The 27,953-nt window shown below is 37.4% G+C and overlaps 2 protein-coding genes across 6 annotated transcripts in view; one reads left to right on the top strand and one right to left on the bottom strand.

Moving 5' to 3' along the window:
- Positions 1–19,016, top strand: part of antxr1b (ANTXR cell adhesion molecule 1b) — a 28,756-nt gene extending 9,740 nt beyond the window's left edge. Inside the window, exons 8-18 of one of the 2 annotated variants that reach the window (XM_079410256.1) lie at positions 18–98; positions 316–376; positions 612–710; positions 4,130–4,199; positions 4,852–4,930; positions 7,255–7,350; positions 7,834–7,875; positions 9,698–9,793; positions 9,883–10,050; positions 12,339–12,419; positions 16,472–19,016. In XM_079410256.1, the coding sequence (XP_079266382.1) occupies positions 18–98; positions 316–376; positions 612–710; positions 4,130–4,199; positions 4,852–4,930; positions 7,255–7,350; positions 7,834–7,875; positions 9,698–9,793; positions 9,883–10,050; positions 12,339–12,419; positions 16,472–16,918 (1,320 nt within the window). In that variant the 3' untranslated portion in view covers positions 16,919–19,016. Of the gene's footprint in view, positions 1–17; positions 99–315; positions 377–611; positions 711–4,129; positions 4,200–4,851; positions 5,066–7,254; positions 7,351–7,833; positions 7,876–9,697; positions 9,794–9,882; positions 10,051–12,338; positions 12,420–16,471 lie in introns of both variants that reach the window. The other variant, XM_079410255.1, reaches the window with a different exon arrangement.
- A 6,844-nt stretch (positions 19,017–25,860) lies between these two features.
- The window catches only part of aak1b (AP2 associated kinase 1b), a 37,760-nt gene continuing 35,667 nt past the window's right edge, over positions 25,861–27,953 (bottom strand). For all 4 annotated transcript variants that reach the window (XM_079411004.1, XM_079411003.1, XM_079411002.1 and 1 more), the window contains one exon: positions 25,861–27,390. In XM_079411004.1, coding sequence (XP_079267130.1) covers positions 26,789–27,390 — 602 coding nt within the window. In that variant the 3' untranslated portion in view covers positions 25,861–26,788. The remainder of the gene's footprint in view (positions 27,391–27,953) is intronic.

The raw sequence follows: 27,953 nt of genomic DNA on the forward strand, positions 1-27,953 counted from the left end.
TTCTCATTCGTTCACAGCTGGCAACAATAGCTGACAGCAAAGATCATGTCTTTCCAGTTAATGATGGCTTTGAAGCCCTGCAAGGGGTCATTGATTCGGTGAGTGAATGGAATAAAATTTCAAACTTATTTATTTCGACTGATGATTTTATTGATGCTTCAAATGAGCTTTGACACTTGTGTTCATGAAACTTGGGAGTTGCTGTAGGCAGCATTTTATGGCATTAGATGTCTGCGTTTGACACAAATGGCTTATTTCTTTAAAATAAAGAATACTTAAAACATTCAACCATGCATTCTTCTTTTCTTGCCTCAGATCCTGAAGAGATCCTGTATAGAAATCCTCGCTGTGGAGCCCTCAAGTATTTGTGCAGGAGGTAAACAGACATCAGACCATGAAGCAAAGACCTAGTTCAGCCAGGAAACAAACTTTTTTTTTCTTTTTTTGGCATATACAACCTCAAAACAAATCTGAATTTTACAAAACCGATTCAAACCAAAACTAAAATAGTATTAAAATAGAATTTTTGGACAAGAAATTCTGTCTGAATGATTATATTCAGGACACAACATGTATTGAGCATCAAACACAATATGTTTCCTCTGTCCCAGAATCTTTTGAGGTGGTAGTTCAAGGGAACGGATTCCTTCATGCCCGCGATGTGAACAGAATCCTTTGCAGCTTCCGTATCAACAGCACCCTCACCGTGAGTAAGTGAAAACAGCACAGACCGATTTCTCTTCCTTGCACTGTGCTTCTGAATTACTAATAGGTTAACCTGTGTTAGCATTAACTGCTAACCGACAACAATAAGGAGCAAGAGTGAAAGTTGTTAAATCACAGAAGTGAGTGCAGGCCAGGCTAATGTAGCATTGTCATTGCTTATGTGGCAATGCAGACAGTCTTTTGTATTGGTAAAGAAGCCAATTGAATCCAAATGTCAGTACGTCTGTCGTGTTTTCAACAATGAGCTAGCATGCCGCTCGAGAAAGGTTGGCCGCAGCACTTGTAAATCACAAGACTTGACTTCAACACAAACCACATGTGCACAAACACATCCACACACCATTAAAAAACACACCATGGAAAATATTACCAGGGTTTTCGTTCAAATATGTTGGAGGTTTTTAATTGTTTTCTATATGCATCGGTTTGCTTAGCAAGTGCAGAGTTTGTTAATGTCATGAAAAGCACATTCAAAGCTCTTTTTCACATTTTGGTGAACAATTTCCGTTCTTTTAGGTTATAGCACTGAAGTTTATTCCCCATCGTACAACTCTTACATAACCATTACATTGGGTAACTAATAAAATGGCTCAACGCACAGCGCTTGGAATGCTGGATTTATCTTGGAAGCGAATGGCTAGAAATTGGTCTGCTGCGTTGCTGATGTCCTAATGATTTCTGAGCTCTGAGCATCTATCCTTCTCTCTCAGCTGCTGCTTTACTTAAAGAATATCAGATGGCATGGGGGAATGCAAAGCCCTTCTCACCAGTGTGTGTGTGTGCACACAAGTCTAGGCCAGGGTAAATAGGCTTTGGAGTCAAACATTTTCCAGTTTCTCATTTTTCATGTGAAAAAATGACAAGAGAATAAAAATTCTGCCCTTAAGTTTTAGGCTGAACCAAAGTGGGAAAGATATGCAATAGAGTTTCAATGTTTTTCTTCTGAAAATAATTATTAGTGGTTATTGCTAAGGCAAGCGTCAGCATTACTTATGCGTAGGGGCTTTTCAAACTCCAGCGCATAACTTGTCCTGCACTGTTTAAATAATACCTCAAATCATGTGGCTTATTGAGAAGAGATGTACTATTATAAGAAAATTATCAAAAGCATCCCATAGATTTACAATACAAGTGGGACTTGAGTCATTTCTACAGAGCAAAATGTCATAGAGGCTTGAGGATGGACTCTTGACTTGAGCCAGTAAGTAACCACCTAGCAACCACCCAAAACAGTCTAGGAGCTGTATAGTAACACCCTGGCAATCACCCAGATCACTCTAACATCATGGCAATGAGTTTTGCATAAAGAAAAAGTTCACCCAAAAATGTAAATTTGTGAATATTTGCTCACTCTTAAGGCCATGCAAGGTGTAAATGAATTTGTTTCTTCACCTGAACACAGTTGGAGAAATACAATGGATCCTCTGCAGTAAATGGGTGCCTTCAGAATGAGAGTCCAGACAGCTGATAAAAACATCACAATAATCCACAAGTAATGCACATGTGTAACGGGGCGAACAAGACGTGAGACGTGCGGATCCAAGTGCAAGCTTTTATAAATCAGTCAATAAACAGGCAGGGTCAAACAACGGCAAACAGGTATGGTACGGGCAAGACAGAGCAATCCTAGGGCTAGCGAGAGTCGACGATCGGCGAACAATATCCAACAGGGCAAGGTAGAGAGATAATCCAGGTATACGAGCAGTAGTCCAAGAGAGGTGCAAACAGAGTCCAAACGGCAAGGCAAAGGGTAAATCCAGGAAACATGGGCAAGAATCAAAACACTAGAAAAACACACAAGGAAAGACTATGACAACAAAGAGGGTTCCGTATCGCAGCTAAAACTAGGAGAGTTATAAACGCAGAACAATACTGGAACTAAACAGAAAACACAGAATGGCTCGGTAAGGCAGCTAACACTAGGGGAGTGATAAGCGCAATACAATACTCGGCAGAGAGGAAGAGGAAGTCCATGGTTTATGTAGGGTGTGTGATCAGTGCAATAAGCTGTATATGTGTCGTCAGTGCAATGGATGATGGGAATTGTAGTTCGTGGGTGAAGTGCAACAGTAGTGTGGTGCAAGAGTCAATGTGATGGAGGAGTGACCTTTGGTGGGGAGTAAACAGAAGTCCACAGACCAGATTCGTGACAACATGACACCAATCCATCAAGTTAATATCATGTGAAGTGAAAAACTGCTTCTTTGTAAGAAACAAATCAATCATTAAAGACATTTTTAACTTTATTTTAAGTGAATCCTCAATCAATAATATTGCTTTCTCGAGTGAAAAACAATCAAGAGAGAAATATGCACAGATCAAACATAATTTTACAAGTGAAACAGTCCAAAACGGTTCTAAACAAATATGTCAGTGGGTTTTAATGTGATGTGAAACAGGATATGGACCTTAACCACTTATTGTGGATGTTGGACTGAAATGAAGGTTTAAAGTTAAAAAGTCTTAATGATTAATTTGTTTCTTACAAAGAGATTCTCATTTTACAAGATGTTATTTAATGGACTGGAGTGGTGTGGATTACTGTACTTGTGGATTATTGTTATTTAATCAACTGTTTGGACTCATTCTGACGGCACCCATTCGCTGCAGAGGTGAGCAAGTGATGTAATGCAAAATTTCTCCAAATCTGAAGAAAAACAAACTCATCTACATCTTGGATGACCTAAGGGTGAGTACATTTTCATTTATTCTTTTAACAAGAAATGCTCACCATTATTCTTCAAAAAATATGAAAATCTAGTTTATTATTGATTAGTTTATTACTATTTAACTTTTTAAATATTTTTCTTTTTATGTTTTGAAAGTAGTCTCTCATGCTCACCAAGGTCCCAATCATTTATTTGAGTGAATTATACAGTAAAAAAATACAATTTTCTATATTACTACTATTTTCAGCATCATTACTACAATCTTTAGTTTCACTTGATCATTCAGAAATTATTTAAATATGCTGATTTACTGCTCAAGAAAGATTTCTTATCAGTGTTTAAAACAGTTGTGATGGATATTTTTGTGGAAACTATGATACATTCAAGATTCTTTAATGAAATTAAAGCTCAAAAGAATAGCATTTATTTGGAAAATAAATATTTTGTAACATTATAGATGTCTTTACTTCAACTTTTGATCAGTTTATTTTACCCTTGGTGAATAAATGTATTAATTTCTTAAAAAAAAAAAAAAAAAACACCTTACTGACTCCAAACTTTTAAATAGTAGTGCTCGGTGAAATTAAACTGTGTAACGTCATTCAGATTGGTTTATAGGTTGAGCTGCTGTTGAAATATTTACAAACAATTCATAAAATGAAACAGAATTAATGATATCAACCCTGAGGACATTAATCAGTTTGCTTCTTTTCCTGTGTGTTGTTATTCTCCAGTGAAGAGGCCTCTGGTTGTCGAAGACACGTACCTGCTCTGCCCAGCGCCAGTACTGAAGGAGGAGGGAACGTAAGTCTTGCTGGAAACTTTCTCTTCAGCTGAAGCAAATAGAGCTAGAATGGAAAGAGAAACGCACAAGCCAAGAACCAAATTAAAATATAGGACAGAAAGACGCCCAAAGTAAGCTCTATAGAAGTAACTCTTCTCCCATGCACTTTCAATTTAAACTAATTGTAAATGCTTTGTAATTGCGAAGTAATTGTCATAATTGTTGTAAATGCTCATCGTTTTGAATCAAAAAATGTAAAAAAAAATAAATTTGGTTATGCAATGAAATAATTTTTTTAACAAGACTATGTAACTTTACTGTAACATAATAAAAAGTTATTTTAATTTATAATTGTAATTTCACAGTATTATTGTTTCTACTGCATTGTACAGTACTGTATTTTGATCATATAAATATAGCCTTGGTGAACCTAGGAGACTTATTTACTTAGCGACCATAAGATAATGAATATTAGTATACTTTATATGTAATTCAAGCACAGCTGGAACACATACTTTTTTGTATTCGGCAGTAAAATCTTCAGAACATATTTAAATACGGTAAATGTGTTAAACGGTGCAGAAAGAGATAATAGAAAAAATGTTTCCTAAATGAACCAAAAAATTCTTCTTTTGAGAATTTGAGATTTGTCTGTCTCTTTATCGTTCATAGGACTGCCTCCCTCCATGTCAGTATGAACAACGGCCTGAGTTTTATCTCCAGTTCTGTGACCATCACCACTGTCAGCTGTGTGAGTACAGTAACCCTGCAGGGCAGCAGTGCCAAGCCCACTACCACTGTTACACTGGGCAGAGCCACTCCCAGTACCACTACACTGGGCAGTACCTCTAGTTCAGCTCCATCTTCAGTCTGCCCTCTGAACACAGTCAGTATATTCTGTCCTACTTGCCCTCTCTAAAAACTAACGCTCATCTGGTGGGGTGTTATTCCAAGATCAAACTGGTAGATCACAGCAGTTTGGTGCTGTTTTTGCTGTGGAGCAGCTGACTGCAGAGGCCAAACAACAGGGTTGTTGAAGTGCAGAATGTGGGAATGTGGCAGGGTTTCACTATTAACATATGTAATAAAAACAAATTCAGGTAATGAATTTGTTTATAAATTCATTCAGTAATATAAAATAATATATAAAATATAATGGAATATGTAAATAAATTAAACTATATATGCTATCATGAAATTTCAACAAAGTCACAAATATAAACAAACATTATTTCTAAGCTAATTAAACACAAACGATCATCATTGTTCATGTCTTTATTGAGCACAGGTGGAAAAAGTAAATGAAACACCAGTCTTCTGGTTTCATTCAATAAATGCCAGTTGGAGTCAGGTGTTAGAAAACCAGGAGTCCAATAAATGAAACGAGAATAAAGGTGTTGTTTGGGGCTAAATTGACTGATATAAACACCCAGACAGTGTCAGTGTGCTATTCACAAACAGCATTACCTGATGTGAGCCATGCCTCACAAAAAACGATCAAGAGTTGCAAAGGGTTACAGATTAATCTCAAAGACTTTAGATATTCATCAGTCCACAGTTAGACAATTTGTCTATAAATGCAGATGATATAATACCGTGGCTACTCTCCATAGAAGTAAGTGCGCAGCCAAAATCTCTCCAAAGGCACGATGCAGAATGCTCAATGAAATGGAAAAAGAACCATAGAGTATCAACTAAACACGTGAAGGATTCATTGAAGCTGGTTAACATCTCTGTTCACGAGTCAACCATACATAAAACATTGAACAGGCATGGTATCCATGGAAGGACACAAAGAAAGAAGCCACGGCTCTCCAAACAAAACATTGCAGCATGCCTAAAGTTTGCCAAAGACCACCTTGACACTCCACAACACTACTGGGAAAATGTCTTGTGGATTGTGGACAAATAGAATTCTATGGGAAGAACATGCGGTGCTATTTATGGCGTAAAAAGAAAACAGTTTACCAACATGAAAACATCATCCCAACAGTGAAGTATGGAGCATCATAATTTGGGACCGCTTTGCCATTGTGGAGGGGAAAATTAATTCACAAGTTTATCAGGATACCCTACAGGATAATCTCAAGGTAGCTGTCTACCAGTTGAAGCTCAGAAGAAGCTGGGTGCTGACCTTAAATGACCCTAAAAGATCGAAGTAAACCTACTACAGAATGGCTTCAGTGACATAAGATCCACTTTTTGGAGCGGCCCAGTCAAGCTCAAACCTCAACTCAATAGAGATGCTGTGGAATGACCTCAAGAGCCATTCACACCAGACGCCCTAAGAATATGGGTGAGCTGAAGCAGTCTGTAAGGAAAAATGGTCCAAAATTACACCTGGACGTTGCACAGGTCTAATACACAGCTACGGGAAGCGCTTGCTTGAGACATTGCTACCAAAGGTGGTTCAACCAGTTATTAAAGCACTGTTTCACTTACTTTTTCCACCATCACTTTGTATGTTTAATGGGTGTGTTCAATAAAGACATGAAAGATTGTGTTTTATCAGCTTAGTAATATTGTGTTTGTTGATATTTGTGAAGATAAGATCACATTTTAGGACCAGTTTTTATTGTAACATGCAAGATTTTTTCATGCATCTGGACTTTTTATTTTTATTTTTTGCATTACAGTAATAATAAATTACTATTACGAACACAATTATGATGTCAATGCAACAACAACAAAAATAGGCTTCATTTTCAGTTCAAGTAATGTATAGACACATATTTCTTTCCTTTGATTTTGGGCTGAAATGTGACTTTGAAACATTATTCACAGGTTTCGAGATATACTCTATTTGATTTCAGACAAGAGAGAAAAAAATACATTCAATATAAGATGCCTTATTATGGGGTTCCTGTCACTCACACTGAGATCAAGATAGGGTTTTAAAAAGCTCTTTGCCGCAATTCCTATTAATATTCTCTCCCCTAAACTACATTACGCTGCAAATTTTTAAGTGGAACCCCATCCAGAAGGGTTCGAGTGTGGCATGAGGAAAATTATTCAATGTTTATTTCCTTTGGACCATAAACCTCCCCGGATCTGTTTCTCTGCTCTGTCCTTCAGACCGACGGTACGTTCTTGGCCATAGCGCTGCTGATACTGCTGCTGCTGATCGCTATGGCGACACTCTGGTGGTTTTGGCCCCTCTGTTGCACAGTGGTAAGTTTCATACTGAAGCCCCTCATCTCAGCTTTCTTTTTCAAAAGTTACCCCAACTAGAGCCCAAAATCCAGTTATTACAGTGCAGAGAAGTGGTTTTCAAGCAGTTTTTGAGCCCAGTGATGCCATGGAAAAAGTCTTGCTAGGAAGAAAGATGGAATTAAAGGGAATCATTTATTTAAAATAATATTTCATATTCAAATCTTATTTTCATTCCTTCACAAATGACCCCTGTGACATAAAGAACTGTAACAATTTTGTTAACACTTTGCTTGAATCCTTTATATGTAATGGATTTTAAAGCTGCTCATAACATAGGCTACTTTTTCACAAATAATTGTAACCAAAGGTAAAATGTAGAATGGTTGTTTGTCATAGGTTTTGATGCATTATAGTTTCTAAAGGTGTAATAATCAATAGGTACAGTAAGTATTAAATCGTGAGCTATGTTACGACAACTTATTTTCATTCTTATGTCAACAGATTGTCCATGAGCCACCGCCACCAGTCATGGACGACAGCTCGGTAAGAGATGATGCAACACTTTAGTATAGGGACCAATTCTCACTATTAACTAGTTGCTTATTAGCATGCCTATTATTAACATATTGGCTGTTTATAGGTACTTATAAAGCACATATTCTGCATGACCATATTCTACATCCCTAATCCAACCCAATACCTAAACTTAACTACCTTACTATTAACAAGCAGCAAAGAGGCAAAAGTCGTAGTTAATGGTTTATTAATAGCGAAAATTGGACCTTAAAATTAAGTGACCGAGATTATTTGTTTGTTTCCTGAATCCTGAACCACTTATCGCAAAAAGTATCATATTTTATATGTATCTTCAGACATGAACGTTAGATAATTTTCTTGATTCTGTGGAAAACAGAAAGACGCAGTTAGCAAAATGTCCAAGCTTGTATTTCAGGATTTTGATTAATTGTAACGATTTTCACCCTTTTTTGGACTAAGATAAATGTAAACACCGGGGGAAGAAAAGAAAAGACAGAGCAGTTCCACTGTTGAGGAGTTCTTGTACTACCTCTCCAACGTTATGAAATTTTGAGAACAGTTTAATTGTCCATAGAACATTTCAACCTGGACACGTTGTAGCTCTTCCTCTTTCCAAGTCTCCGATTGCTCCTTCAAAACAGGAAATTCCATAAGCTTTAAGGAGGTCTTGCAGTGTCTGAGGTAACAGTCTGCAGTGGAAATACAAACTGATCCCTGATTTCTGCCCTCAGGACTCATCGCTCCAAATTTTATATCTGAACTTTACTTCAGGAAGATCAACTGTACTGTACTAGGGATGGGTCATGATGGTTTGAAATAGTCCATATTCCACAACAATATTAAACAACAAACCCTTTTCAAATGTGCAAAGAACAAGAAATGTTTCTTGAGCAGCAAATCAGGATATTAAAATGATTTCTGAAGGCTCATGCGACACTGAAAACTGGATTAATGATGCTGCAAATTCAGTTTTAATTTAAAGATATATTCAAATAGAAAACAGGTATATTAAATTGTATAATGAATGGATAAATTGTTTTAAATGCAACATTCAAACTGCAGTTTGTTTTTCTTGATCCTTTTGCAAGATGCTTCTCTTATCGATAGAGTTAAGGTCATTACAGTTCGCACATGGACTGCATTTAAAAAGAGTTGTTATTTTGCTAAATGTAACATTGTTCTAAACCCTGAGGACAGGGTTTGAGATAAGTGGTGGATCATTAGCAAGTATCAAAAGACTGCAAAAGGTTTCTAACATCTAGGATAGCACTGAAAATAAAAAATAAATGTAAAGCTCATGCTAAAATTTCAGTTCTTTCTCCTAGGCTCATTAAACATGTTGCAGTCAGACCGCGTGGGAACATATGGAAACCCAATTCTGTGTTTTTTATGAGCTATGAAATCCAGATAGATGACTGGAAGGTATAGGCTGACATAATTTCCTGTCCGTGCTTGGAAAAGATTATTGTTTTCATGAGAATAAATTATGACTTTGTTCTTGTGCGCCCTTGAGCATAATTGAATTAAACAAAGGATGCATTCATTTGTATTCAGCTCCTCCAAACACTTCAAATCATCTGCCTAATAATTAGTAATATATAATAATAAGCATCAGTTTGGCTGGCTAGCATGAGCCACAGCATCTTTTTCCATCCTCTACTGAAACTTTAAGCAATACTTCATCTTATTGTTCATCATAATGTTTTTCCAGTGACGATTTAAAACCAACAGAACTTCACATGGAATTGCAATCCAAACGGTTCTTGATTGATAAAATCAAGTCATTGACTAATTCATGTTAACTCAATAAGATTGTCTTTCTCTGAAGGATGAAGAGGATGAAGCCTATCCAAAGAAGAAATGGCCGACAGTGGACGCCTCGTATTATGGTGGGAGAGGAGCTGGTGGCATTAAAAGGATGGAAGTAAGGCAAGGGTGTCTGGAACGAAAATAACAGCTTCCATTTGCTCCGGTCCACTGCAATGATATGAATGAGTATGTGTGTGTGTCCAGGTGCGCTGGGGAGATAAGGGATCCACAGAAGAAGGAGCCAAACTGGAGAAGGCAAAGAATGCTCGGGTGAAGATGCCAGAGCAAGAGTTTGAGTTTCCGACCACTCGGACCCTAAACAATGGCATGAGGAAACCCATCTCCCCTCAGAAGTGGTACTCGCCAATCAAGGTAGATCAGTTTACTTTCAGGGGGACTATAAGTGCAACCACAGGTTTCGTTCACAGCATTAAGAAACTAAAGCATGGCATTTTGATATTCGAAATGTCTTAAAAGCAATACATTATTAGCCAGTACCTCAAGATGTGCTGCAAAACTATTATGATTTGATAGATTCAAGGGCATGCAATTAAAAGATTCATATTACAATATTGTGACCTATATTTTACACAAATAGTTACTTTTATTAACTAAAAAAATGCAACCGAAATTTAACATGAACATTTAATTGAACTTGAATCTGAATATTGCAAATTGTTTATCCCAACTGGGACATCCACAACAAAAATACACTTTAGGTTTTTAAATAATATAGAACAATAAATGAGAAAAATAATCAAGTCACACATATTATTATTATTAATCGTCAGCTCTTCATTGGCTTGTGCAGTAATCTAGATTTTTTTTGTCAATGTTAATATACTCAATGTTTCAAAGTTTTAAATAAAGATTATTGGACTACGTTTTATAAGAATATACTATATAATACTTTCTATATTTAAAAAAATTGCATTCAGTTCAATGCCTTACTTGCCATTTCTTTGTAATTACGTGTGAAATTTATGAGCAAATTTTTGAGTGAATATTGTTTCATAGAAAATCCTGCATTTTTTTCAACAAAATAGGTACTCGAGGTATTGCAAAAATACTGAATTATATAGAGAAATAGATACAAATAAATAATAATGTCAAAATAATCAAATCAATTTAAATGACAGCTCTGTGGCAATTTAATCTTTTTTATAAGAAACAAGTCTTTTAATATGATATAGATGTATACATATTTTGTTTTGAGAAATCATATCATTAGTCATTTGATCGATGCATACCGATTTAGCTCTAACTCTAATCAAACACACCTGCCTTTAATTTTCACGCGATCCTGAAGACCTTAATTAGTTGCTTCAGGTGTGCTTGATTAGAGTTGGAGCTAAACTTTGCAGGACAGTCGATCGCCAGGAACAGGGTTGGGCACCCCTGCTCTAGATCATTGGTTTCAAACTCAATTCCTGGAGGGCCGCAGCTCTGCATAGTTTAGCTCCAACCAGGTCCAAATCACACCTGCTTGGAAGTTTCTGGTGATCCTGAAGAGCTTGATTAGCTGGATCAGGTGTGTTTGAATAGGGCTGGAGCTAACCTGTGCAGATCTGTGGCCTTCCAGGAATTGAGTTTGAGACCAGTGCTCTAGATGGTAAAATGGTGTCCCCATCAGACATTTATTTTTTTAAATGAATACCTTTTTTCTTCAGTTTTTATCTTTTAATATAAAGTCTACTGAAGTGATTTTTTATTCTTAATTTATCAAGTTTTGCTGACCAGAACCAAACCAGCTCTAACCAGCCCGATCCAGAATGAAAATTCATGCTGGTCTACGTTGGCCAGGGATGGCATTGTAAAAGGTGTTGAATTAATACAAAGTAAGCCAAAAACTATTCATATCCCAGTGCGTCCTAGCAAAAACACATTACACAACAGCTATGGATGACCCAGTACAGTGTCATGCTTATTTTATGGTCATCTGGTGGACAACGAACGACTTGGTCATTCATCGGAAGACTGGAAGGTGCTCAGAAGAAGCGACGTGTGCTGTGGTGGCCTCAGCCAGTCCGGGAAGCGGTTCTTGCATTGTTTCATAATGTCTCTGTCAGATGGAAGGGGAGGGTTAATTTAAACCAGACACTGAACTGAGCTGACCCAAGGGAGATGAGCTTTGCAGAGCTGGTCCATTTCCCAACAAAACAAACTCCTTTTCTTTCTCTCTTCCACCTTCTTTCCTCTGGATTATGTTGGGTGACAGTTCGCTCTGAGACGGAGAAATTAAACACACATAGGTTGAGAGAAACGAAGAGAAGCTTCTGTGTGTATTTGGCCCAGATTCTGCTAAAAATTTACTCGGTAAAGTGATTTTACACCCAAATAATGAGAAACTTTAATATTCACTGAATTGAAAATACACACCGAAGAATCAGAGTCAGTCAATTAGATGTCCGCGTCACTAAATTCCAAGTGTTACTGTTCTACTAGCTTATTTTTCTTTGATCCTGAAAAGAAATTGGAAAGTTAGTGGAACTTGTCAGTTAACAACGTGCATAAAATAAAATTCAACAGATAAGACCTCTGTAAGTCTCTCTGTACCACTATCAATTACAGATTACCCTGAAAATCATCCATGCATTGTTGATGAAGTGTGTTTTTTACCTTGAATTTCTCACAACCGCTGTTGTGTTCGGATCTTTCAGGGGAAACTGGATGCCCTGTGGGTGTGGCTTAGGAGAGGATATGACCGCGTATCTGTGATGAGGCCTCAGCCGGGAGAGAAGGTAATGAATAGTGCCATACGTAACACAGATGCGCTATATTAGAACAACGTCAACAATGTTGTCAATTTGTGGCATATGCACACAACAGGTCAAAGATTTGGAACAATACAAATTATTTATTACTTGTATTTATTTGATTACATATACAGTGAAAACTGTAAAATTGTGAAATATTATCACAATTTAAAAACACTTTCTATTTCAATATCATTTAAAATTTATTCCTGTGACGCAAAGCTGAATTTGCAACATTACTCCAATCTTCAGTGTCACATAATCCTTCAGAAATCATTCTAAAATGCTTTGATTTAAAGTGGGGTATGTAATTTTTCAAAAGCTTTAGAAAACTGAGTCGGGGCCGAGTACCAAAACAAACTTGTAGTCAGTCAGCAGTAAGGGGTGTGTCTACTCATGATGTCGAGGAAAGAGCGTTCAGTGAACAGCCGAGCTGAGCGACAAAGATAGAGATGGCGAATAAAAAAAACAAAAGAGGAAAACGTTTGCCGAAGGTCTGCCTACACTGGACGTGTTAAAGCGACTGTTGAAAATCATTTGAAATTTGTGTCAGCATGTCATAAATAGAACGCGGCAGCAGTTTTCTGTCGGGGATTTGTCGCGTCGCACAGCATCCAGTGTAGACAGCATCACTGATTATAATGACTTCTATAATGGTTGTGTAGGCTACGTATGTGTGGGGCGGAGCTATCAAAATAGGGGCGAGACCCTTTTGGAGTAGGGGCGTGTTTGTTTTGATGATTTCAAATATCAACATTGGCTTCCAGAAATCGCTTACCCCACCTTTAATGCTCAAGAAACATTTCTTATTATTATCAATGTTAAAAACAGTTCCTGCTTAATATTTTTGTTTAAACCGTGGTACTCTAAGAAGTTTGGAGTAAGCGCCAAAAAAACAACAACAACAACATCATCATTCATATTAATTGAGCACCAAATCAGCATATTAGAATGAAAATTCGGCTGAAAGTTCAATCACAGGAAAAAATAACATTTTAAAATATATTTGAGAAAAGGTATTTTAATTTATTTTGAGCATAAGAGACTTCTTTAAAAAAATCCTTATTCCAATTGTTTGAAGTGTAGCGTATAATTTATTAAATTAACTTCATATTTAAATTAACTTCATATCAAACTTCTAGCATAGATATTCGCCATATACAGTCAGGTCCATAAATATTGGGACATCAACAATTCTAACATTTTTGGCTCTATACACCACCACAATGGATTTCAAATGAAACAAACAAGATGTGCTTTAACTGCAGACTGTCAGCTTTAATTTGAGGGCATTTACATCCAAATCAGGTGAACGGTGTAGGAATTACAACAGTTTGCATATGTGCCTGCCACTTGTTAAGGGACCAAAAGTAATGGGACAATTGGCTTCTCAGCTGTTCCATGGCCAGGTGTGTGTTATTCCCTCATCATCCCAATTACAATGAGCAGATAAAAGGTCCAGAGTTCATTTCAAGTGTGCTATTTGCATTTGGAATCTGTTGCTGTCAACTGTCAAGATGAGATCCAAAGAGCTGTCACTATCAGTGAAGCAAGCCATCATTAGGCTGAAAAAACAAAACAAACCCATCTGAGAGATAGCAAAAACATTAGGCGTGGTCAAAACAACTGTTTGGAACAATCTTAAAAAGAAGGAACGCACCGGTGAGCTCAGCAACACCAAAAGACCCGGAAGACCACGGAAAACAACTGTGGTGGATGACCGAAGAATTCTTTCCCTGGTGAAGAAAACACCCTTCACAACAGTTGGCCAGATCAAGAGCACTCTCCAGGAGGTAGGTGTATGTGTGTCAAAGTCAACAATCAAGAGAAGACTTCACCAGAGTGAATACAGAGGGTTCACCACAAGATGTAGGAAGGCCAGATTAGAGTTTGCCAAACGACATCTAAAAAAGCCTTCACAGTTCTGGAACAACATCCTATGGACAGATGAGACCAAGATCAACTTGTACCAGAGTGATGGGAAGAGAGGAGTATGGAGAAGGAAAGGAACTGCTCATGATCCTAAGCATACCACCTCACCAGTGAAGCATGGTGGTGGTAGTGTCATGGCGTGGGCATGTATGGCTGCCAGTGGAACTGGTTCTCTTGTATTTATTGATGATGTGACTGCTGACAAAAGCAGCAGGATGAATTCTGAAGTGTTTCGGGCAATATTATCTGCTCATATTCAGCCAAATGCTTCAGAACTCACTGGACGGCGCTTCACAGTGCAGATGGAAAATGACCCAAAGCATACTGCAAAAGCAACCAAAGAGTTTTTGAAGGGAAAGAAGTGGACTGTTATGCAATGGCCAAGTCAATCACCTGACCTGAATCCGATTGAGCATGCATTTCACTTGCTGAAGACAAAAGTGAAGGGAAAATGCCCCAAGAACAAGCAGGAACTGAAGACGGTTGCTGTAGGGGCCTGGCAGAGCATCACCAGGGATGAAACCCGTGTCTCTTGATGTCTATGCGTTCCAGACTTCAGGCTGTAATTGACTGCAAAGGATTTGCAATTAAAAAGTGAAAGTTTGATTTATGATTATTATTCTGTCCCAAGTAAATACCCTCAAATTAAAGCTGACAGTCTGCAGTTAAAGCACATCTTGTTCGTTTCATTTGAAATCCATTGTGGTGGTGTATAGAGCCAAAAATGTTAGAATTGTGTCGATGTCCCAATATTTATGGACCTGACTGTAAGCTCTGTGACAATATTTCCAAGTTATAACACATTAAATAGGGCTAAAACTTTCCACACAAGGTAATGCTGAATATAAAGCAGTCCTCTGGATTATTTCAGAATCTGTTCTCGTTAAAATGTTGCAGGCAGATTGTGAGGAACACTTGAAAACATTGTGATGCATATTGAGGATGAAAGGAGGCCAGCTGTTAGCAATAAGTGCAGTCAGAAATAGAGGCAGAGTGAAGGTACACAGGACGCTGGCTCAGCTTCAGACCAATAGGACCAGTCTGCTAATATTGCTCCTGCCTAAAGGAATGCACCATAGTCTGCTTAAAACATTAACCCCCCTCCCCTTTCCCTCAGAAGAATGCACAGAGGGGCGTTTTGGGGTGTCTGATCTGCTGTGGTAAATAGAACAAGAAAGTTGGATGGAAATCAGATGGTCTTTAAAATTAAAGCAATGGGACTGCTTTGGATCTTCACAGGCAAACAAGAGCTTCTGTTGATTCTTTAAAGCTATATTAAACTGCACTGAGCTAAATAACACAAAACAGTAAACTGTACTCAATTCATCTCACGAATGCCTTTTTTATCATTCAAAGCCATACTGTGGAATCCATCTGATTTTAAACAAGTAGAAACTATTAGAGGTGCCATAAGAAATCAGATTTTCCTTGATCTTGTGAAGTCAGAGTTTGACATGCAGTACTATGTAATTATATGTACTTAATTTTCCTAAAAACCATGCCTTGGAATCATCAGAAAACTATTAATATGTACTACTGCTCAAACGTTTGTGGTCACTTTTTTATATTTATGAAAGAAGTATCTTATGCTCACCGCATTGATTTGATCAAAATACAGTAAACAGTAATATTGTGAAATATTATTACAATTTAAAATAACTCTTTTTAACATTTTAAAATGTAATTTATTCTTGTGATGGCAAAGCTGAATTTTTTTTCCAAAAAAAAAAAATAAAAAATAAAAAAATCGCAAAACAATATTTGTTTTCTTTTTTTATTTCTTATGCATATAGAGTGATGTGAAAAAGTGTTGGTCCCCTTCCTGATTTATTTTTTGCATGTTTGTCACACTTGTTTCAGATCATCAAACACATTTAAATATTAATCAAAGATAACACAAGTAAACACAACATGCAGTTTTTAAATGAAGTTTTTTATTATGAAGGGAAAACAAAATCCAAACCCACATGGCCCTGTGTGAAAAAGTGCTTGCCCCCTAAACCTAATAACTGGTTGGGCCACCCTTAGCAGCACTGTATGTATTCATATTCATATGTATTCATTAAGAGCTTTTACAAATGAAATGTAAATGTTTGATTCTCCAGGGTCGCTGCATGAAATTTACCCGTGTGAAATCCTGCCCGCCCCCTCGATACCCGCTTTACAACAACCCGTCGAGCCACATCTACAGCCTCCCCCACAGCAGATGCCCTCCTGTACCACAGGGCACCCTGCCGCCCACCCCGCGCTGCTCCGCCCACTCTCCAACCTCCACCCTGCCCCCTCTGCCGTCAACCCCACCCCCAACATCCATAACCCCTCCTCCTTACACACCACCTCCAACCAGAGCTCTTCCTCCTACCTGTTTGAACATCAATGTGACACTGCCTCCTTCTCCACCCACTCCGCCACCACCAACAAGCTTCTTGCCGCCCTCGTCACCCAGTACCTTGCCTCCGCCCCCTCAAGCGGCTCCGCCCGGACGAGCCCCGCCTCCTTCTCGTCCACCACCTCGTCCAGGCCCTGATGAACCAGAGTGCTACCAGGACTGACTGAGTAGATCTAAGTGATTTGCACAAGAAAAACTGCTGGTTACGCCGGCACAAAAATTAAGAGTTTTTCAGGCATAGAAAGGAGCAACATGATTGTTATAATTGACAATGGTTGCAAATGGGATTTAATGTGGCAGTGACTGTTATTGCATACTGGATTCTGATTAGGTTGACAAACATTCTAAGACGTTAATTTTCTAAAATTGCACATCTATGAATTAGCTCGAGGTTTGTCACCTTGCCATGTTCTTTATTAATTGTTTTGAGGTTTCAAATGAACAGAACGTCAAAGTGAGTCGAATGAAAGAATCAGAAAGAGATTATAAATTCTAAGCATTTGGAGTTTTTAAAATGAAAAATTTTAGATGTATTTGATTTGCACTGAAAATTTCTATCCATTTGGATTACACAGTTCACACGAACAAACAAATAAACAATGCGATGCATATTCATCAGTCACACAAAAAGACAGGTAGGATTTTTGCAATAGTACTAATAAACTGAATGAGTTTACACAATAGCCAGGTTTATATATTTAAAATCAAATCAATCTCACACAGCTTAATTATTCGAATATTGCTTGTTACACAGCTAGCCGTATTTCAAACATTTTGAAGTAAATGAACTGAATTATTTTATGCTGATTCTAAACAAATGTAATAAATGCATTCTGAATTAGGATTACTTCAAATAATAAACTATGCAATTATATTAAAACTGTGTAACGCAATGCTATTTTATATACATTTTAAATAAACAGATTTTTCATTTAGGCCTTATTTTGAGGGTGGAAACTGACATTGGACCATTAAATAATTAAAGGCTAATGTGTTTTAATATTCAACAATTCAGCGGCCTGTTATTCTATGCTAAAACGTAGCCATATTTTAATGCCTAATGGCTTTGTTCATTAAAAAATGATTCTGTAAATTATTCACATTGTATCATTATTGCTTTGCAGATATGAAAGGTTTAAACCAGAAGCATCAGTATTATAGATCCTTTAGTACTTGACAGATCAGGTTTAGCTTTGATCCTTTTTGAACATGTCAGGAAAACATCTGCAGGATAAAACATTCAAGTGACTGCAAGAATGGAAGGAAACAACGGCAAAACTGATCAAATAGTTCATTTGGTCTGTAGTCCTAAAACCCAGAAGAGAATTAGCACGTCCATAAATTCCCCGGGGAATTTCCAGTGGGAGTTCAGAGAAGTGGTTTTGGATTAGAGTAAAATAAAGTCTGTTAACATTTGAAGAGACTTTCACATTCTCCAAAATACAGTGCACACATATCGACTACGAGCATGCGAGTTTACGTGCTTGTTGAAGAATTTAACAATTGTTGTAGTCCTTCTATAACGGAGGAACGTTTCTTCAAGTTAAGTTAACCATGGACCATATTTCACTTATAAACTGAAAACAACTACACGTACAACCCAATAGAAAGTCCAGAATTAGCCTACAAATTGAAATCACGACTCTATTCCAAAGGAAACCGCATGACCCTTTGATCAGTGGTTGATATTTCAGTGTTATGATCTGGCTGAACATTTGCGGAACAATGCAGGCTTTTGTTTTGTACTGTATATATGGATGCTTTCTAAACATGTGCTAACAACAGATTCATGAGTAAAAATTCATGAGGTGCTTTATGATTTTTAATTTAAAATGTCTTTTGTTCTGTCGTTTGCAAGTGATGCATTTAAAGGGATAGATCGGTGTCATTTATTGACCCTCATGTCACTCCAAACCCATTTGACTCTGTTTCTTCTGTAGAACACAAAATGATTCAAACACATTTGATATATTTTCCTGTGTATCTGCTAAAGAAACCCATACAGGTTTGAAATGGCATGACTAAGTATTACAGAATTTGTAATAATGCTACAATCTATTCAAGCATACAGCAGTTCTATGTTTTGTTTTGCTACATTTAACTATACTGTCTCTTCTTTTACCTTGAACAGTGATTTTTATTTCTCATTCTGGGTTGAAACGCTTGTGCTTGAGCTGTTACAGATGTACAGAGCGTGTCAGGCTATTCCTTTTTAATGAAGAGCATGTTTTTACACGCTTCAATTAAACGTTGGAATTTGTACTTCTGTGTCTTACTTTTGGGTCAACATTTTATGTGGGCTCAATAGCATGTTTTCATCGGATTTTGGCAAGTATCACAATTATGACTCAGTCTTTGAAACCATCCACACCTATGATAAAGGAAATGTTCAGCTTGAGTCACATGGCTCTTATTCCCAAATGAAATGCCATTCATAGCACCGGTGCCGAGTGGCTTAATGAACAGCAATGAGGGCATCAACTCACTAGCAGCACATTTATGCTACCATTGAAACCAGCCACTCAGATATATTAAATGTTGTTATTTTAACAAAGCATTGATGTTTAGAACTGGTCAAACTCAAGGTCTCTTTGAAGACTCTATGGCGATCTCTAAAATAAACCCTATGGACTACTTGCACTGAACTTTGTGATGCACTTCTGTTTTCAATTAGTGAGGCTCGATACTAGTTTCCAGTTAGGTATACTTTCAATGTGCTGGATCTATCTAGTTGACTAAACGCCACTTAAAACGAGGTTCTGCAAGAAGACTTAAAATACATGTCCCTACAAACACTGGCTTGCTGCAGGTTTGTAGGAAAGCATAGTAGTTTGCAAGTAGTCCATTGACAACTTTCTTCTTCGGTTAACGTCATATGCTTTGGACACTTTTGATTAACGTAATCAGTAGCCAAATGATATGTTAAGTAATTTAATACTTTTGACAGGCATCGCTCTCTACTATTCACAAACCCCGTCTCACTCAATTTACAGAAAATGATGCTCTCACTTGCTTATATGATAAACAGTCTTTGATGAAACATTCCAGTAATGTGGCCATGGGCTGCACTAACACAATCAGAGGCTCTGGGGCTTTAACTCTCAAAGGCTCCTGTGTTTCACGCACACTCATACAGCAAACAAAAGCCTTATTATATTAAAATGAGCCCACATGCTTCTGGTAAACAAGGTTCAAACAACTTTCTTTTATGACTGATTTCGCTTATATAATGTGGACACTGGTGTCCGGGACACCCCCAGCAGCACTCCCAATTCAGTTTTTTCCTTTTACTCCACAAATCGAAAAACTTAAACATATATTTATCTTAAACATTTTATAGCACACATCTGCAGTTAGCAGATGCAGACAAATAGAACAAAGGAAATTTACAGTTTGATCTCATGTCTTGAAGACATTTTTGAATTCGGTTGCAATAAATAATCATCAAAAGTTAGTATTTGACATGACTTCTGGAACTCTTGTGGAACCTTTAGATTTAGGTAACGAATAGCCAAATAGATATTTATCGTGTTATGTAGCTTCTGCGATTTAATGCTGGTTAACATCAAGCTGATAGCAATAATTGCAAATAATGATAGATTTGAACAAGCAGCATTACCATTGAAATATGCTGTTCAGAAGTTTGGGTTTGGTATCTTTTTTATTTTTTTTTAATTCACGTGATCCCAAATTACTCCAGTCTTTAGTGTCACATGATCCTTTAGAAATCATGCTAATATGCTGATTTGCTGCTTAAGAAACATTTCTCAATTTTCCATATTGAAAACTATTGTGCTACTTAATGTGATATTTCTTCAGGATTATCTGATAAATAGAGATTCAGAAGAACATTATTTATTTGAAATAGAAGTCTTTTTTATAGCATAAATGCCTATACTGTCACATTTGAGCAATCCACTGCACCTTTGAGATATATATATATATAATATATATAAGAAAAGTTCAGATGCAAAAGCCTCTAAGTGCCATCTCATTTTTTTTTTTTTTTTCTAAAATTATTATTTTTATCAGGCTGCTATGTTTATGTTCAGTTATTTCACTTTAATGGCAATGAAAAGAACCTATTGGCTTTAAAGTGAAATGACTGAACCTACACATAGGAGCCTGATAAAAATGCTCATTTTGAAGAATATCTTCCCCTCTCTGGATATGCCTGTCAACTGGAAATTCAGTAACTGGTCTGTCATTCATTGAGTGAACACATGGGTGTTGATACGTGAGGAATCATATTAAAATGGAAGGTTTTTAAGAATGTGAATAGAGGGGAAGGTCTTACATGACCAAAGTGTTTGTTGTAGATTTAAAATGCACTGACTGAGCACTTTATTTTTTGCAGTTTGTAACCATAAGATGATTGCTAGGATTTTGGAATGTAATCCTCTTTTGGAAACAGCAAATTAATTTCAAGTGAGTTTTTACTCTTTTTGGAAGAATTTATTTGAAAAAGATTTTTTTTTATAACATCATAAATGCCTATACTCTCACTTCAGAGAAGTTTAATACATCTTTGATATAAAAAAAGTATTAATTTCTGAAGAACAGTATAGTCTTCTACAATCTACTGCAAATCCACATCACATCATTCACTCCATTGAGATACAGAAAATCTGCTTTTAAGATCAGTTCCTAATGGAGGTGATCAAGTTTTTAAATAAATATTCTGTATAAGGAAATGTCTCCTCCCTGTACATTATGTTTAGTCATGTATACTTGCTTTGACAGGCATCGCACGCTACAGTTTACTCACCCAATTTACTGAAAACTATGCTCACATTCATTTGCTTATAAGATAAACAGTCTTTGATGAAACATTCCAGTAATGTGGCCATGGGCTGCACTAACACAATCACAGGCTCTCAGGGGGCCCTGTGCTGCACGAACACTCATACAGAACAAAGCATTTATTAAATTAACCTGAACCTTTATTCATGTTCCAAGTCAACAGGGCTCAAACCATTTTCTTCTTCAGCTGACATCATTTAAAGATGATGAATAATGAAATAGCCATTTAGTTATTGCTCTAGACAGCTTCAGCAATTTCCTGCTAGTTAATATCATAAAGGTTGTAGCTATAATTGCAAATAATGATATGAAAAAGCAGTGTTACACTTTGGGTTAAGTAAGATTTGGTATGATTTTAAATTCTAATGCTCAAAGCTGCATTTACAGTTAGGTCAATATATATTTGGACACTGACAAATGTGGTTTAATTTTAAAGGGGACCTATTGTGCAAAATTCACTTTTGTTTCTGAGTGCAATTATGTGTCAGCAGTGTGTACACAAACCACCATATTGTGCTAAAAATCCATCCAATCTGTGTGCTATTTTCCCCATAAACCAGTGGTCCAATTTGCCAATGAAAATAGCAATGAAAAAATGCAGAAATCAATTCTGTTTTTAAATATCTTAAATGCATTCATTCTTTCCAGCATAGAGGCAGTGCATTAATGCAGCCCTTAACACGGCAGTGGTTTCTGGCTCTATTAATAGGCCTACCTGTTGTCCTCGTCAAGAAGGCTTTGCGGCTCCATTTGTTGATTTATTTTACGTGAGAATCTTCTCAGTGGTAGACAGACCCACAGTCCAGTGGCTAATGACATCAGCTCTCAAGATCCAAGCATAGTAAATTCCTAAAAGGAGGATAAAAGATTATCTCGTGCTGAAGTGTTGCAAACTGACCGGTCAAAATGACTTTGTGGTTGGTTCCAGTTATATCTGCTGTAATTGATTTCTGGTCGCACTCAGCCTCGTAAAAGGACACATCTCGTAAACATTTTGAGAGGTTTGTAAAACATCTTAGATCAGTCGCAACAGCAGAATAAAGGGATTTTCAAAAAGACTCCCCACTGATGTTTGCATTCAAGAACATCTTACTCTGCACACCTAAGCAACATGCTAAAACAACTCTGAACCATCATAGATATACACTATATTGCCAAAAGTATTGGGTCACCCCGTTCTAATGAACATGTTTGACTACTTTAGTAATTTCTATGAGAACAAATCTTAATGTTTAAGCATATAATGATATTCTAGGGAATTGTGTGCTTCTAATTTTATAGCAACAGTTTGGACCAGACCCTTTTCTATTCTAACATGACAGTGCCTCTGTGTATAAGACACGGTTCAGAAAGACATGATTGATTGAGTCAGTGTGGAAGAACTTGACTGGTCTGCAGCCTGATCCCAGCTGAACACCTCTGGTGTGACTTTATATGCAGACCTTTAGCCAAAAACTCGTCACCAAACACCAATGACTTGTACATCAGGGTACTGTCATTTTAGACACGTCCAAACCTGTTGCAACAGAGATGGAAATACAATTTTAGAAAATCGCAACTTTTCATTTTCTGTCTGCCTTAGTACACGATGTAACTACAGAAGAGTCTAGCTTTAAATAGGAAAATTATCGAAACTCTTTGGTAATTTTTGATGACCAAATGCTAATGGTCTAATCCGATTCAATGATCTATGCTAAGCTAAAAGTGCTACCGCCAGAGCCGGAGATCGGCTGAATGGATACAAAAACGGTAAAACAACCGTTTCACTCTAGGGGAGTTGTAACATGAGCCTATTTCCAAAAAAAGTGGAGTGTTCCTTTAAAATCTAATAAAAATATTAAACACTACGTTTTAATTTTAGCTTGTGAAAAGATTTTTTTTTTAACTGTACTGATTATTAGTATTGATGATCTTTTGTTTATCGAAGGATCACAGCTATAAATTACCATTTTTTATTTTTGCCGTTAGACCATGACTGATAGAGCTAAGCAAGAGACAAAGCACTGGTTGAGAAATACGAATAAGCAGGGTGGAAAATTCCATTCTGTGCTTGTGTGCAGACATTCACAAGGACAACTGGCCACAAAAAGAACTGAGAAGCGATTAAAAGTGTAACGTGTCACATAAGAGATGAAAAAGAGAGATTTTGCTTCTTGAACTGAGTGTACAGTGTGTGTAGAATTATTAGGCAAGTTGATATTCTGGTCATATCTTTTTTTCCAAGAACATTTTACCAATTCCAAACCACATCAATCGTAATAACTACTATTGATTTTGTATTTAATCATTTATAAGTGATATATAATTGTCCATGAAGGCTAAAAGTAAAAAACTCCTTATTTCAGGTTCTTTTACAGACAAAATGAGCCAAAAAAAAGAGATTGAACTCAAGAATAAAAGTAAAAAATGCCCATGAGAAGGATGCAATACTAATGCAATAATAGAATTATTGAGAACCTGACACATTCCACTTGTGGAAACTCCAGGAAGGTTGCAGTTCTGGAATATGATGGTGCTGGAGACTAAATGGTTCCTGGTGGTTTCTCACCTAATTCTTCACGTTAATTCTTTTCCAGTTAACGTGTTTTTTCTTCTCCACCTGTTTTTTCTGACCGTGCTGACCCAATGATCATTTTGCTGCCCAATGGTCATGCCTTAACTTTGCTAAATTCTTTTATTGCATTAAATAATTTTTTTACTTTTATTCTTGAGTTCAATCTCTTTTTTGGCTCATTTTATCTGTAAAAGAAAACCTGCCTAATAATTCTTCACACCTGAAATAAGTTTTTGGTTTTGATTTTGGAGTTTTCAATTATATATCGTTTATAAATGATTAAACACAAAATCAATAGTAGTTATTACGATTGATGTGGTTTGGAATTGGTCAAATGTTCTTGGAAAAAAGTATAACCAGAATATCAAACTTGCCTAATAATTCTGCACACACTGTATATAAAATCAAATATCTACATACAACCTGAAGTCAAGGTAGGTCAAAGATTTTCGTTACAAATCAATAGTGGGTATTCACAGAGGGCTGAAATCAAGCTAATGCAGTTTGATGAATCTCAATGCACTTCTTCAGACACTCTGAATCTAAAGAAGAGATCCAAATAAAAGGATTATTGTTTTGTATTCTTGTCTTATCTGCACTGTCTGGTACCGCGGTATTTGCAGAAGCATACGGACACATTGACAAAAAGATATTGGAGACTCATGGATTTATATAAATCAGAATACAATGCCGTTCTGCCTTGAAATGCATAGAGTAGGCATTTCAAGACTTTAGCATCAAAAGCAACTTCACGTGTTTTGATGCTTCTGTTTTTAAGAAGTGAAGTGAAGTGAAGTGACATACTGCCAAGTATGGTGACCCATACTCGGAATTCGTGCTCTGCATTTAACCCATCCAACGTGCACACACACAGCAGTGAACACACACACACCGTGAACACACACCCGGAGCAGTGGGCAGCCATTTATGCTGCGGCGCCCGGGGAGCAGTTGGGGGTTCGGTGCCTTGCTCAAGGGCACCTCAGTCGTGGTATTGAGGGTGGAGAGAGCGCTGGACATTCACTCCCCCCACCTACAATCCCTGCCGGCCCGAGACTCAAACCCGCAACCTTTGGATTACGAGCCTGACTCTCTAACCATTAGGCCACGACTTCCCCGAACTGTATGTGATCAATTTAAGGTGATGGTGAATATATGAAAGTGGTCTGTAGGAGGCTCATGATGCTGCTCTGTTGCAGAATCCCCTTCACGCAACTTCAAAAGATGTGCAGAACATACGTTTTTAAACAGCAGTGGAATCTGCCAGCAATCTTTGAAGCACATTGGCTGTTATTTCAATACCTCAGCACTGCTTCATGGCTCAGTGTTGCTTCAGGCCAATACTCCATATGTCCTGGGATTCATCAACAACAGAACAAATGTGAATTCATCACAGCTTTCGTGTCAAGTACAGATAATAAAAAGAGCTGCTGGTCCTTAAAGGAATAGTTTACCCAAAAATGAGAATTCTGTCATTAATTACTCACCCTCATGCCGTTCCAAACCCACAAGACCTTCGTTCATCTTCAGAACACAAATTAAGATATTTTTGATGGAATCTGAGAGCTCTCTGACCCTCCCATAGACAGCAATGATATTACCACAATATCATTGCTGTTTATGAAGGGTCAAAGAGCTCTGAAATTCCATCAAAAATATCTTCATTTGTGTTCCGAAGGTGATGACAGAATTTTTATTTTTGGGTGAACCTTTAAGGCCTGTTATAACTTTTTTTTTTTTTTTTTTTTGCAGACGTGTATCTCTTGATGTTGTTGCTCCCCAAATGCAACATGCTAATAAATGCTGATGAAATTATATAAAATACAGAACTATGATAGATAGATGATAGATAGATGGATAGATAGAAAGAACACATTCAGCCTGTAAGTCATATGTAAGCTATGAAGGAAAAAAGTCAAGACATTTTAACACAAATGATTTATCATGTAGGAATATACAAGTGAATATACAGCAGACTGTTATATAGAAAAACTACTATATCCACGATTACAGATTATAAAAGTGCTTCAATGGTTTCACCTCATTAGACGGTGTGGATCTGACTGTCAGTTACTTGCAATCTATTCCAGTCCAGCTTAGGAGCACCTACAGTACCTTGGGTTCAAGAAAAGTACAAGAACAGCAAAGAAACGCAATTCTCCAGCCATTTTTACCTGTCATAAGGCCTCAACACAATTCTGTCACTAGTTTCTGGATATTCTTCCAACTTTTAGACTCAAAAAGGTAGTTAGTACTTCAAAAAGTAAAAAAACAAAAAAAACATTGAATTGTTCCTCTCAGCCACTCCCTTGGACAAAAACACTAGTAAAGAGAGTAACAAAGGTCCATCATTTTCACATTTTATGTCCTTTTAAATACTGGACTCAATGTAAAAGAAAAAATTTACTATGTATGATATAAAAAAGCTCAAACTGTTAAGAAAAGAAATGGATGAATACATAATCAAAAGATAAAATCCCTCTCTAAATGTCTGGTGGAGAGACGCACAGAGGAAGAACATCATAGTGAAGCTGAGCTAAAGTGCTGCGGTGATGCCAGATGGCGTCACGAGGACTGAGGTAGTCGTCTCATGATAGACTACGCCAGATTTGCTTCCTCCACAGATACTAACAAGCACTAGGGCGACAGGACGGGGTGCTAGTGACTTCCTCAAATGTTAAGGCTTTCCCAATGGGCCCCGAGGTTGAAACGGGGCCGCCAGGAATGGGTCCATCACTGCTCGAACACCTACCGTCCAGGAATGAAGTGGGCCGACGGGGACGGAGCTCACGGCCGCCTGCTGGCCCACACTGGAGACCACGCGGTGTGCGGCAATAGGCTGCTGGGGCATTGGAGCCTCGGTGCAATGCGGAAACCGGATTTGACTGTGCACCGGTGGATGGGGCAAGATAGGCTCTTTGCCATTCGAGCACCTCATTACATGTTGAGGCCCAGGCAGGTCGTTCCTCCTGCAGAAAGGAGCCTGGAGGAAGACGTCAGACTGCGGATGGGCTCGCTGAAGTTGGGGAAATGGCATGCCGGTGAAGATGTCCCTACCGTCACGTCCACACCCAGGGAATGGAGCATTTGAGAAGATGTCAGGGGAGGACGATGGCGAGAGTTTGAGAGACGTAGTGTTCAGGAGTTTGGAGTCCAGCAGCAGAAGCTTTGAGCCATTGCACATATGCAGAACCTCGTCTTCTTCTGCAGGAACCTCTGAGCGATGGATGTTACTGGCTCCTGATAAAGAATCATAGCCGTTGATGTTAGGTAGATCATCTGCAAAAGAGAATAAGCAGACAAGTTAAAACAAATTATAGACTCCCTGCGGAGATTACATTTTTAATGTTGTTTACATGTCTACCTAAGGTCTTTAATATGCTTAAAGAAAAAACAAGTGCAAATTCATCAGTCAAAACCACTGCTGAGCATTTCTCCTTAAAACTGCAGTTTAACAAAGATGGTCTCAAAAATTCAGTTTGAAACAGCCCGTCTCCTACAGTCGCAAACATGTAACCAATCTCCTCAACTTGCAGAGTAGACGTACATTTATAATAAAAGCCATTTTAGGACAAAGAATTTATCTTCATGTTGAAACTGTTTTTATCTTTGAATCATCATGTGGATTTCTCATTACCACATGTTTTTATGATGATTGTCAATATATTACAAAGTTGATCGTAAATAGCTTTTCCACAAGTTGAGGTGAATACTAATATATAGAAAGTGTACAAGCATTGTATACAAAACAATAATACATTATTTTAGCAATATTAACTTAAAAACATATGTAATATAAAACCCTATTATAAGAAAAATCTGAGAAGAAACAGTTGGTTCGA

The sequence above is a fragment of the Barbus barbus genome, assembly GCF_936440315.1.
Source record: "Barbus barbus genome assembly, chromosome: 47".
Classification (NCBI taxonomy): Eukaryota; Metazoa; Chordata; class Actinopteri; order Cypriniformes; family Cyprinidae; genus Barbus; species Barbus barbus.